Source organism: Cetorhinus maximus, chromosome 12 (assembly GCF_964194155.1).
Source record: "Cetorhinus maximus chromosome 12, sCetMax3.hap1.1, whole genome shotgun sequence".
Taxonomy (NCBI): Eukaryota; Metazoa; Chordata; class Chondrichthyes; order Lamniformes; family Cetorhinidae; genus Cetorhinus; species Cetorhinus maximus.
Window position 1 is genome coordinate 77764596 of NC_135890.1, and position 13575 is coordinate 77778170.

At 41.7% G+C, this 13575-nt stretch overlaps 1 protein-coding gene across 1 annotated transcript in view; it reads left to right on the plus strand.

Annotated features, from left to right (window-relative positions):
• LOC144687612 (citron Rho-interacting kinase-like) overlaps window positions 1-13575 on the plus strand; it is a 215439-nt gene that overhangs the window by 102405 nt on the left and 99459 nt on the right. The window contains exons 16-21 of the mRNA XM_078553958.1: window positions 1016-1069; window positions 2480-2620; window positions 7282-7407; window positions 9209-9304; window positions 9712-9828; window positions 10079-10188. Of these exons, the coding sequence (XP_078410084.1) occupies window positions 1016-1069; window positions 2480-2620; window positions 7282-7407; window positions 9209-9304; window positions 9712-9828; window positions 10079-10188 (644 nt within the window). The remainder of the gene's footprint in view (window positions 1-1015; window positions 1070-2479; window positions 2621-7281; window positions 7408-9208; window positions 9305-9711; window positions 9829-10078; window positions 10189-13575) is intronic.

Genomic DNA, 13575 nt, shown 5'->3' on the forward strand with positions numbered 1-13575 from the left:
CAGTCACCATCACTGGTGCATTCTCCATGGCAATGCCTCTACCAACCAGAATCTACTTGCCAACCAGTCAGCACTCTCTTCACATATAAATTGTTGTTTTCCCCTTATATTGGTATTCTTGTGAAGTGTCCTGATGAGTGCAAGCCAAAAAGCTTCAACATGTCTCATTTTTCAGCAATACTTGAGATTGTATTGACTGGTTGAATTTGGATTAACTTCTGGAAAGCCCCTAAATTAAGCTGTTCTAGAATTGAATCTGTAGCGATCGAGGCAGAAAAATACATAGGGGAAAGATATACATGCGTGTGAGTGTGTATAAATAAAATGTATTAGGAGGTAGAGGCAATTGGTGTAGAACTGGGGGCAAGGGCAAAGTAATGTATTCGCTAAATGAAATCCAAAAATTAGGAGCATTTCCACATTAGTATTACGAAAAGGAGTCTGATCAGTGTGATTACGAGGTTACTGCAAATTATTTCAGTGCAATCAAAGGTTACTTAAAATATATCTAATATTAATATTTAAACCCAGAGTCTGCTCTTTCGATATGTTGTTGAAAGCTGCTTTGCTGAAAGCTGGGGGAAATTGTTTTCTTAAGATGGATAATGAACAATTTCAAGTGCATTCAATGCTTGGTTTGAAAAAGAACACTCTTCGTCCAGTTTCTCACCTGGCAAATGCTTTGAAGAAACTAAAGACAAAGTTAAATGTCCTATAATCTGGAATTAGAGTGTATGAGCATTGCTATCCATCATGTGGGGCAGATAAACTGCACGGGAGCACGCTTGACTTGGTTTTGATTTAAGAACTTATCACACAACCCAATTATTACTGATTTATTCCACACTTCAGAAAGATAGTGGAACTACTCATTTTTCATTGCTACTTATCTGTTAGAATATAGGAAGTAATATGAGTATAGTTAAGTTCAAAGATGTTGAAAAAAGTGTGAAAACAAAAATATGTGTTTTTGATCATTTCTGTCCATAGTATTTATGGCCTTTGTGTCTTTCAGATGAATGCAGAACAGCAGAAGAAAATACAGGAATTGCAGGAGAAACTCGCTAAGGTAATGCAATTCCCCAGGGGAAGGAAGCATAGTTGATTTTAATGGTGGTGATTTTCATTGGAAGGATGCAAATTGTTCCATAATATATGAATATGCAATTTTCTTCAGGAGAATGGAACTTACACAGATCCAATGCCTGGAATGCTGGGTAAGATGGACCTTGCTAAGGGGTAGTGTAAAGAGGCCTGGGTGTTAGTAGGGTTGGGTGATAATAAACAAATGGGACATGCTGAGATTTGTGTTAGCAGATATCTGGAAGTATTTGTACAGAGGATGATCAACAGATGGAAGGGATGATTGAAGTTAGGACAATGGATTCATTAAGAAGTGCAGGTTGCTGCATTGGGAAGGCAATATTCAGGGAGGGTGAGGTTATCTGGGCTAAAGAGCCATCACATTTCTTTGCATCTTGGGATGTAAAAACATTGAACACCTTGTGATAGGATTTGCTATGTTCTGCACCTGTTAAACAAATCATTATTGTAATTGGTGGTTCATTGAACTAGATACCATTAGCAAACAACATAGGAAAACAAAATGAGGATTAAAAAGTGCCTTAAGCCTAATGTGTCTAACTCTGGAATCTGCAATGCTGCCATTCTATTCTTTTGGTTTCTGGTTTGAATAGGAGTGCAGGGAGACTTTGTCAGTTTTTACTCTTGACAACAAAGTATTATACCATTAACTCCAATGCACATGCTTTACAAAATTGAGATCCAGTAACTTCCAGAGTGGACATAAAAGATCCCATGGCACTATTCAAAGAAGAAGAGGGGAGTCCTTCTGCTGTCCTGACCAACATTTATTCCTTAACTAACATATTTAAGATATTTTAACTGATCATTTATCTCATTTTCTTGTGCGACTTGTGCACATATCGGCTGCTGTGTTTCCTATATTACATAAGTGACTACACTTCAAAAGTATTTTTTGGGCTATCCAAAGATTGTGAAAGGCACAGTATAAATGTAAATTTGTTTTTCCTTTTTTCTTTCAATGCAACTACTGAAATAGCTGACCTACATCTCTTCCATATTTTGAGTGTTTTCTGATTGGTCAATCCTCATAATCTAATATTAATCACTAAATGATGTTACCAGTCACTTCATCAGAGGACATCAATCAGATCTGAGATTTTAATTCAATAATAAACATAGACAACACCGTTACACACACACAACAAAAACAAAAATTAAATTCAAATAAGAATTAGCTAAGCCTAGGTAATTAGTTAGAGTTCCTGTAAAAGTTTATGTCCTGATTGTCTGGGACAGAACTCATGAGCAAACCCAGTCATAGTGACCCACTCAAAACTCAAAGCCCTTTTTTGTCAGGAGACCACTTAGATTTAAATATTTAAAATGAATCCTAAACTGACTCTGGCATCATTTTTGTTCTATGGTTATTCAGGCAGTGAAAGCAAGCTCTGAAGCCACAGATCTCCTGCAGAATGTGCGTCAGGCTAAAGAACGTGCAGAGAGAGACCTTGAGAAACTACAAGGTCGTGAGAATTCTGGTGAAAGTATCAGGAAGAAATTGGTGGAGTCTGAGGTACGTTATAGATTCAATTGCTGAACACAGTTTGTCAACACAATATAGTCTTAAATCGTCTTTCAGTACATAAGAACATAAAAAAAATGAACAGATGTAGACCATTCGGCCCCTTGAGCCTGCTGTGCCATTCAATAACATCATGGCTGATCTTAATGTGATTCGATTTCCCCATTCCCATCTACCCTCGATAGCCTTTGATTCCCTTGCCTAACAAGAATCTATCTACCTCTGTCTTAAAAATATTCAATGACCCTGCCTCCACTGTCTTCTGAGGCTGAGAGTTCCAAGGTCACACAACCCTCTGAGAGCAAAAATTTCTCCTTATCTCTGTCCTAAAAGGGTGGCCGCTAATTTTAAAACAGTGCCCCCTAGTTCTGGACTCACCCACAAGAGGAAACATCCTTTGGACGTCCACCTTGTCAAGGCCTTTCAGGAACTTGTATACTTCAACCAAATCACCCCTCACTCTTCTAAACTCTGGTTTTTACTCTTGACAACAAAGTATTATACCATTATACAGACAAGCCCTGTCTGTCCAACCTTTCCTCATAAGACAACCCACTCATTCCAGGTATCAATCTAGTAAACCTCTGAACCGCCTCCAATGCATTTACATTCTTCCTTAAATAAGGAGTCCAAAACTGCACACAGTATTCGAGGTGCGGTCTCACCAATGCCCTGTATAACTGAAGCATGACATCCTTACTTTTATGTTCAATCCCTCTCATAATAAGGGATAGCATTCTATTAGCCTTCTTAATTACTTGCTGTACGTGCATGCTAACTTTTTGTGACTCATACTATAACACCTAGATCCCTCTGCACCTCAGAATTATGCAGCTGTCCTCCATTTAAGTAGTATTCTGCTTTTTTGTTCTTCCTACCAAAGTGAACAACTTCACATTTTCCCACATTAAACTCCATTCGCCAGGTCTTTGCCCACTCACTCAACCTCTTAATGTCCATCTGCAACCTCCTTATGTCCTCTTCGCAACATACTTTCCTACTTATGTTTGTGTCATCTTCAAATTTAGCTACCATGTCTTTGCTCCCGTCATCTAAGTCATTGATGTAAATCGTAAAAAGTTGAGGCCCCAGCACAGACCCCTGTGGGACTCCACTCGTCACATCCTGCCAATCCGAAAAAGACCCATTTATGTATACTCTCTGCTTTCTGCCAGCCGGCCAATCTTCTATCCATGCTAATATGTTACCCCCTACACCGTGTGCTTTTATTTTCTGTAATAACCTTGGATGTGGCACTTTATCAAATGCCTCCTGGAAATCCAAGTACAGTACGTCCACAGGCTCCCCTTTATGTTACATGCCTTTATGTTGCATGTTACTCCTTCAAAAAACTCCAATAAATTGGTTAAACATGATTTTACTTTCACAAAACCATGCTGAGTCTTCCCGAATGCCTTTAGCTCTTCTAAATGCCCAGCTATAACCTCTTAATGATTGATTCTAACAACTTCCCCATGATAGATGTCAAGCTAACTGGCTTGTAGTTTCCTGTTTTCTGCCTCCCTCCTCTCTTGAATAAAGGGGTTATATTTGCTACTTTCCAGTCTGACGAAACCTTTCCAGAATAAGACCATAAGACATAGGAGCAGAAATTAGGCCATTTGGCCCATCGAGTCTGCTCCGCCATTCAATCATAGCTGATAAGTTTCTCAACCCCATTCTCCCGCCTTCTCCCCCTAACCTTTGATCCCCTTACCAATCAAGAACCTATCTATCTTGGTCTTAAATACACTCAATGACCTGGCCTCCACAGCCTTCTGTGGCAATGAATTCCATAGATTCACCATATTCTCTGGCTAAAGAAGTTTCTCCTCATCTCTGTTCTAAAAGGTCTTCCCTTTACTCTGAGTGTCTCCTACTAATGGAAACATCTTCCCCACGCCCACTCTATCCAGGCCTTTCAGTATTCTGTAAGTTTCAATCAGATCCCCCTCATCCTTCTAAACTCCATCGAGTATAGACCCAGAGTCCTCAAACGTTCCTCATATGTTAAGCCTTTCATTCCTGGGATCATTCGTGTGAACCTCCTCTGGACCCTCTCCAGGGCCAGCACATCCTTCCTGAGATACGGGGCCCAAAATTGCTCACAATATTCTAAATGTGGTCTGACCAGAGCATTATAAAGCCTCAGCAGCACACCCCTATTTTTATATTCTAGTCCTCTCGAAATAAATGTCAACATTGCATCTGACTTCCTAACTACCGACTCAACCTGCAAGTTAACCTTAAGAGAATCCTGGACTAGGACTCCCAAGTCCCTTTGCACTCCAGATTTCTGAATTCTCTCCCCATTTAGAAAATAGTCTATGCCTCTATTCTTCCTACCAAAGTGCATGACCTCACACTTCCCCACGTTGTCTTCCATCTGCCACTTCTTTGCCCATTCTCCTAACCTGTCTAAATCCTCCTGCAGCCTCCCCGCCTCCTCAATACTACCTGTCCCTCCACCTATCTTTGTATCATCTGCAAACATAGCCAGAATGCCCTCAGTTCTTCATCTAGATCATTAATGTATAAAGTGAAAAGTTGTGGTCCCAACACTGTCCCTTGCGGAACTCCACTAGTCACTGGCCGCCATCACGAGAAGGACCCCCTTATCTCCACTCTCTGCCTCCTGCCAGACAGCCAATCTTCTATCCATGCTAGTACCTTGCCTCTAACACCATGGGCTCTTATCTTACTGAGCAGCCTCCTGTGCGGCACCTTGTCAAAGGCCTTCTGGAAGTCCAAGTAGATAACATCCATTGGCTCTTCTTTGTCTAACCTGCTCATTACCTCATCAAAGAATTCTAACTGATTTGTCAGGCATGACCTCCCCTTGATGAAACCATGCTGACTTTGCCCTATTTTACCATGCACTTCCAAGTATTCTGAAATGTCATCCTTAATAATGGACTCTAAAATCTTACCAATGACTGAGGTCAGGCTAATCGGCCTGTAATTTCCCGTCTTTTGCCTCACTCCTTTCTTAAACAGGGGGGGTTACATTAGTGATTTTCCAGTCCTCTGGGACCCTCCCTGATTCCAGTGATTCCTGAAAGATCACCACTAACGCCTCCACTATCTCTTCAGCTATCTCTTTCAGAACTCTGGGGTGTAATCCATCTGGTCCAGGTGATTTATCCACCTTCAGAACTAGTGAGCTTTGGAAAATTAACACCAGTGCATCGACTACCTCATTAGCTACCTCTTTGAAGACCCTAGGATGTGTAGGGTCTTTCCAACCCCCGGTCTTTGTCCTTAATCCTTGGACTCTTCTTCAGCGGCTTCAAGCTTCACCCCTGGCGCTCATTCTGAACTCGCACTGAGGTCCTGGGCTCCATCTGGTGGCAGAAGTTGGTTGCTGCAGGTAGATCTGGGACTTCAACTGCTGCCTGCACTGCCCAGCAGGTGATGGTTGCATAGTGGTAATGTTACTGGACTAGTAATCCAGAGGCCAAAGCTAATGCTTTGAGGACATGGGCCCAAATCTCACTATGGCAAATGGTGGAATTTAAATTCAATTAATAAAGCTGGAATATAAAGCCAGCATCAGTCATGGTGACCATGACAGCTATCATTGATTGTTGTAAAAACCCATCTGGTTCACTATGTCCTTTGGGGAAGGAAATATGCCATCTTTATCTGGCCTGGCCTACATGTGACTCCAGACCCACAACAATGTGGTTGACTCTTAACTGCCCTCTGAAATAGCCTAACAAGCCACTTGGTTCAAGGGCAATTAGGCATGAGCAACAAATGCTGTCCACACCCCATGAAAGAATAAGGGAAAAAATACTTGGGGTCAGTTTCCAAAGATGTGCTGATGAATCTAACTCTGTTTAATTCTCTTTTTCAAATCGTCTTATGATCCTTCTCCTACCTATCTCTATAATCTCTCTCAGCATTATAACTACTACTGAGCCCTCTATCTCTTAGGCTCTGACCCCTTGTGCATTTCCCCACCTGTTCACCTCACAATGCATTTGTGCCTTCTGCTGTCTAGGGGCTGAGCTCTGGAGTTCATTCCCTAAACTCTATACTAGGAAGGGTTGCATGTTGTGTACACCTTTGATGGAAAAGAAACACTTTCCAATGTAATAACAGTGGCTGCATTTCAAAAGTACTTCATTGGCTGTGAAGTGCTTTGGGACGTTCCAAGATTGAAAGATGCAATACAAATACAAGTTTGTGTGTTCCAGTATTAAGCTGTTATGTTTTGGACAGGAAGTCATCTGATTAAATGACTGTGTGCTGTTAAAACCTCCAAGATCCATCAAAATTTTCCTGTAAGGTTTGCTGCTCTTTGGAGACACAGACATGGTTTATGAGTTCTAAGAACAGACATGACTGCAGCTTTGATAAGTGATTTATCTTTTTACTCATAGAAGGTTTGCTAACATTATCATTAAGCTACTTAACATACACTGTGATGTATAGACACTTCCTTAGTTTAGAGGTATTAATATTATTTAGAAATTGCAGTATCATTTCTGTTACCTCTATATGTATTTAAGACAAAGTTTTGTAATGTGAATAAAATGACTAGCAAATGGCCCATTATCACAGTCTGTTGGGTGGTAGTGTGTTAATACCCTGTGTAACTGTCACGGCAGATCCAGTAGAAATTTCTGATATGTTATTGATTGTAGGAACGTCGCAAGTCTCTGGAGAACCAAGTGAAGCGGCTTGAGATGGTGGAACGCAGAGAAAATAAGTTGAAGGAGGATTTGCAGACAAAATCTCAGCAAATCCAACAAATGGCTCAGAAAATCCTGGTATGTATAAGAAGTTGACAGTGAAGATAATACTAGCAGTGCAAGGGAAAAAGTACCTGGTAGGAGGATAATGGGAAGAGAGTATGTTGTAATGCTTCCCCCCAGTCCACACCCCCTTCCCAGCTGTGTTACTTTTACAGGACTACCCTCCTTGCCTGGCTGAGTGAGCAGGTGACCTATTAAAGGTCTTTGCCATGAAGTTGTTCATGCTGACCACAGGCATGTCATGTCAGATTAGTCTGGTATTGATTCATTACCATTTTCAGCCCCACAGCAAAGTTGGAGAGAGAAGCAAGAAAATTGAAATGGTTTCCCTGAACTGGTGATTCATGCTGTGCTGATGTGCTGCCTGAGACTGATATGCTGCTTAACCCTGTAGTGATATGTGCTGCTCAGTGCAGTGTTGGGTTTGATCCTGCTGTCTGGTACTTTGATATGGAAAGCAGCTTAGTGTGCTGTTATTAGGGGTCATCCTGATTGATGTAAAGCTTTGTTCTGCATCATTGCTACACACACAATCCATTCTAATTGGAAAATTATTAAAAGCTGTGACAGGATCAGCAAAGATAATTTGTGTGAATGTGGAGGCTTATTCTGTACAAAACTAGGAGAGGTGAATTTGGGATGGGAAGGTGGTGGAGGAAGAAGACAGATGAAGGTTATGAAGAAAATAATTAATGTCTTAAATGTACTGTGCAACTTGGCTCCTAGAGTTAATTTATGGAATAGGTATTGAAGATCCTGAGGGGCATGGGCAGGGTAAATAGTCAGAAACTGTCCCCACTTAAGGGAGCATCAAGAACTCGAGGGCACAGATTCAAAATAATTGGCAAAAGGAGTAATAGTGATGTGAGGAAAAAGTTTTCACCCAGAGGGTGGTTGGAGTCTGGAACGAACTTCCTGAGAGGGTGGTGGAGACAGGTTCAATCGAGGTATTCAAAAGGGAATTGGATTGCTACCTGAAAAGAGAGAATGTGCAAGGTTACGGGGATAAGGCAGGGGAGTGGGGCTAGGTAGAATGCTCTTTCAGAGAGTCAGTGTAGATTTAATGGGCCAAATAGCCTCCTGTACTGTAAAGATTCTGTGATTCTGTCTGCCAAACAATGCAGTCATTTAGAACACTAAAAAAGGAATGAGACAGGTTCCTGTATCAACATTAAAGGGATTTTAGGCCTTTGGGAAGAAATAAATGGACAACTGGTCACAGTGAGTCTTGAAAAAGAAATGGGTCTTCTAAATATACTTTGTCGACTTTAGTTTTCTTATGGAGATGAACAGCTTCCTGTGCTCTGCCGCCAGCAGCTTCACCCACTTCAGTCTATGAGCTCTCTTTATTGCAGCAGTGTACTTCTCCATCCACTTCCCTGATTCAGTCTTGGGGCATCCCCTTATGATTAAGATCATGATTTTAACCAGTCTTGCTGTGGTCTTTTGACTTGATATGTTTCAGTATCCAGTGCGCTGCCATCCTATGCTGATTAGATAAAGATGTCTCATGCTGTGCTGGTGTGCTGCCTGAGAATGTATGCTACCCAATATTTTGGTGCGTGAGTTGCCTGGGGAGATTTGAGCCTTTACTGGGTTGTTCACTGACACTTGACACTACATATAAGGTGCAAGACAATTATGTTCTGAAAAGATTTGATTTCTGATGCTTGTTTGCACAGAGATCGGATAAGAGCTAAGTTTTAGGTCCATAAAGATTGTGTTATGGATACTCCTACCTGTAGAAATCAGCATATGAACAAATTAACTGTTTACTATGTTGTTTACAATGATCCTGCTCTCTATACTAACACAGGAGTTGGAAGAGAGCTGGTGTGAGGCCCAGGCAACAGCACAACGCATGGAAACCAACCTCCGACAGAAAGAACAGCTCTATGAAGATAAAATGAAGGTAAGAGACAGAAAATGAATAATAGAGATTTGATTCTGTAACAAAAGCAGCAAACATCTTGTGCTGTTCTCAGGGTGATTACACTGAAGTAGTCGTCAGACCAGTTTGGAGCAATGCCTTGTGTGATCAGCAATAGCTCTGCAATTTCTACCAACTATCTTCAGCATCTTTTACTCAATGTATCAACTAATCTTGAATATAGAGCAAGTATCTTAGCTGAAAACAGCCACCAATGGGTTTGATTGTTCCTTTAATTTAAATGAAGAAAGGGGGTTGGGAGAAGAAAATTTCCTGTATGGTACAAATGAATCTCAACTTTTCTCCCCATGACTTCTGAACAATAATGTTTGTTATTATTTGTAGAAAGCACCACATCTTCTGTTGTTATTTGTGTTGTACTCTGACAGGTTATGGAAGCTCAGGTGAAGATGGGCATTGCGAATAAGGAATCTTTAGAAGATTCTCGCATCAGGCATGAAGAGGAATCGCATAAAAAATGCAAACTGATTGACGATCAGAAAGCGGTATGTGAGAAATTAACTTTAAAGCAAGGCATTGAGGGACTCAAAATGTTTAGCTCTGACTGAAGAGAAACTCAAAAATTTACTCATGAGCTGAATTTGCTGTGAAAATTGGCTTTTATTAATACAGCTGATTCTCAAAATGGACTGCGATTCTCAAAATGGAATGCTTTCCCTTATTTGGGCTTTTGTCCTTCTGGCTTTGTTGCCTGATTTCAGTCTTAATCTGACTGTAATGCATTTTATATTTTAGACTATCAATGCCATGGATTCCAAGATAAAGTCTCTGGAGCAGAGGGTAGCAGAACTCTCAGAAGCGAACAAACTTGCAGCAAACAGCAGCATCTTCACTCAGAGAAGCATGTGAGTGTTGGAATGTCAGAGCCTGTACAATAAACACATGGATATAGAGTTATTTAAATTGACAGCCTATGGTTTAATTGTCAGACTCAATTAATTTATTTACCTTCCTCTCACTTTGTTCTTTACGGTTGCTGTCTCCTAAAATGGTAATTGTACAGAAGGTGGCTTCTAATCTATGTGTATGGTTAGACCTGGCAGGAAAGATGGGGATCAAGTATGCAATCAAATATATTAAGGCAGATGAAAACAAAGGGGGAAAGAGAAGTATATTTGTTGGGTGAGCAGGACTGACACATATTGGCCTTCCACCTCCTGGATTTAAATCCAGTCTAAATTAAGGAGATGAGCATCTTCTCAGTAAGGGTTTTATATGGAATGAGTCGATCTGACCCTAGGTTTTAGTAGTCATAGACATGGCTGCTGATTTGTGGAACTAACTGAAAAATAGGCAGAATGTTGAATATGATTGTCAAAGAACCAGTAAAAGTCCTAGAAACTATTGTAATGACAAATAGTTATTTTAGTAGCCATCTGCCAATAGGCCTAATTAAAAATGGACAAAGCCACAGAATGCAATTTCAAAAACAAAATGAATTTTTTTGCATGGGATCAAATTTGTCATTCAACCTGCCTAAAAAGCAGTGGAGCTGATCACTGGCCCACAGCACCTGCTTCTAATTTAACATTAAAATTGACATTCATTCCAAGACCTCAATATGACTGCTGTTTGGAATGGAAAAAATGTCACACTGGAGCCTCAGATGTGCTTTTCTGAGATTGTAACTGTTTGAGGAACGTGCCAGACCTGAGCTTGTGTGGAAGAAGAACTGTAGGCAGACCAGCATATTTACTTGAAACTAGTTTATTTACACTATTTTTACACCATGTACAAGGTGGACCCTGAGAAGGCACATGTCCTCTAAGAGTTGCCCATCTGCTGTACAGAATCTCTAGCACAAGACTGACTGACTGTTAGTGCTACATCATTATCTACTACATAGATTAGTATGTTCATTCTGTTAACCCATTAAACTACACCTCCCCCCAGCATACTATCTCTTATAAAAAACTTTATTAACTATGTCCAACTATTTACATTTGTTTTTGAACTATTTACATGACTTTAGTCTCTTAAACTATTTATATTTACCTTGGATCCGGCACCTGCCCCCAGCCCCCACCCTGAGTCCTCTCACTAGAGCTTGATTCTCTGCGGAGCCTTCACCACTCCTCCAGACCGTGTTGTGGTGACTGCCCCACTGGGACGGGGGTCTGGGAGTGGATTCTGGGGTGGGTCAGCACTGCTTGAGGCGCTTGGAATATTTTTAGGGTCTTCACACCACATATTGTGGTAATCAAAGATTTGTGGTTTGGTGGATATGAGTGCAGTGAAGGCTCTCCTGTTTCTTCGGACAGTACCAAACACTGTCCGGACCAAACATGAATGCAGACACTCTGTTCTGGTGAGAATGAGACCATCTGCTTTGCGGTCACTGATCTAAACTTGCTGGTCTGGTGTTAAGGTTAGGGTTTGACCCTGTGTCGAGTAATATACCACTGTTGTTTTTCACGGAAGTTGTACTCCACTCTCACCCTCTTGTGGTCAGCAGGGGTGACATTAGGTTGAAAGATTGAAGACAATAGAGGAACATGCGTTTTTAGAGGTCGGCCCATGAGCAATTCAGCTGGAGAGAATCCATTAACCAGGGGTGTGGCTCAATAATGCATCAGGGCTGATTGATGCCCAATCTGGATTCTTGGACATCGGAATCTTCCTGGTCCTGACTGCTTGCTCAGCCTCCCTGCTGGCTTGAGGATAAAGAGAGAAGCTGGTAATATGGGTGATCCCATTGTCAGCAGTGAACTCCTGAAAGTGGTCATTTGCAAATTGGGGGCCATTATCCAAAATTTCATCCGAAAACTGGGTGTGAAAGTTGGCCTGTAGCGCCCTGATTATGAACTTTGTTGTGGTTGCATGCAGTCTGACTATTTCTAGCCATCTAGAGTAATGATCATGAGGTATGTCTTACCACAGTAATCAAAGCAGTTGAGCCATGGTCAGTGTGGAAAAGTAGATGGCACCAGGGTATGGCAGGTTAGGATGAAATCTTGAACTACCTGTGAGATGCCTGGCCACCAAACAAATTGCAGAGCTCGTGCTCTGTACTTAGTAGTGCCTAGGTGACCTCTGTGGAGTATACCTTGTTGCATGGACTGAGGAATGACTTAAGCGGTGGTTATAAACTAGGAGGTTATCCACAACAGTCAAGTGGCCGGGTTGCTGATGGTATCTGTGGATGAGGCAGTCAGCAGGACTGTATTTAGACTACCCTTGGAGGCAGAACTCACGCACTTGAACGCGTCTGACGCCCTCTTTTTGGGTGCGTCAGACACCCTAGAGCTTTGTCAGATATGGGCTCATGATAGTTGAGGAGATTGCTTTCGTTTGAGAGGAATGTGGAATCTAAAGCAATAGCGTGGTACCATGGATCTGGAGAGAGCATCAGCCATGGTTTGTGACTTCCCTGGACCAGAAACGGCAGAATAATTGGTAATGCACCAAATTGAGGCAAAATTGTTGAATGCATATGGGCATTTTAACAATCTCTGTGGAATTCGGGAGAGCTATGAGGGGCTTGTGATCTGTTTCTATGTGAAGGGCAACCCCATCAGGTAATCTGAGAACAGCCTATGTAGCTGCCAGTGCCTCTTTCTCAATGGCGGCGTACCTTTGTTCAGTTTCCGCCAGGGCTCTCGATGCAAAATATATTGGTTTCCTATCACCCATTCTTTTGCAGATGGATAGGAACAGTGCCGAGGCCAGTGGAGGAAGTGTCATCAGCGATGACCTTGGGAAAAATGGGGTCGTAATATGCCAGGATGTCCAAGGAGATTAGTCAGTCTTTAGTGGATTGAAAGGCATTGCGTTGTTCAACGCTCCAGAACCATTGCTGGCCTTCCACGGAAGGCCTCTTAAGGGATCTGTGAGTGTGGTCAAGTTTGGGATAAACTAGCCTACCCGGTTTACCATTCCTAGTAAGCGCTGGATATCTGTAATGCACATTGGTTGGGGAAAATTGGTAATGGCCTTTGTTTTGTTCAGGTCCGCCATAGTACCATGTCTTTGGATGATACGGCCTAGAAATTTTATGGTGGTCTTGGCGAATTCACACATTTGTCATTCAATGTGAGGCCTGCTATCTGGAGATGAAGACTTCTCTTGCCTTCTGGTCATGTTCCGCTCTTGCAGAGCTGTGTATGAGGATGTTACCGATGAGGTAGATAACACATTATTTGCCCTCAAGGATTGTAGACATGGTATGTTGGAATATCTCAGGGGCAGACGTGATGCAGAAAGGGATGCGATTAAAGCAAAACCTACCAAAT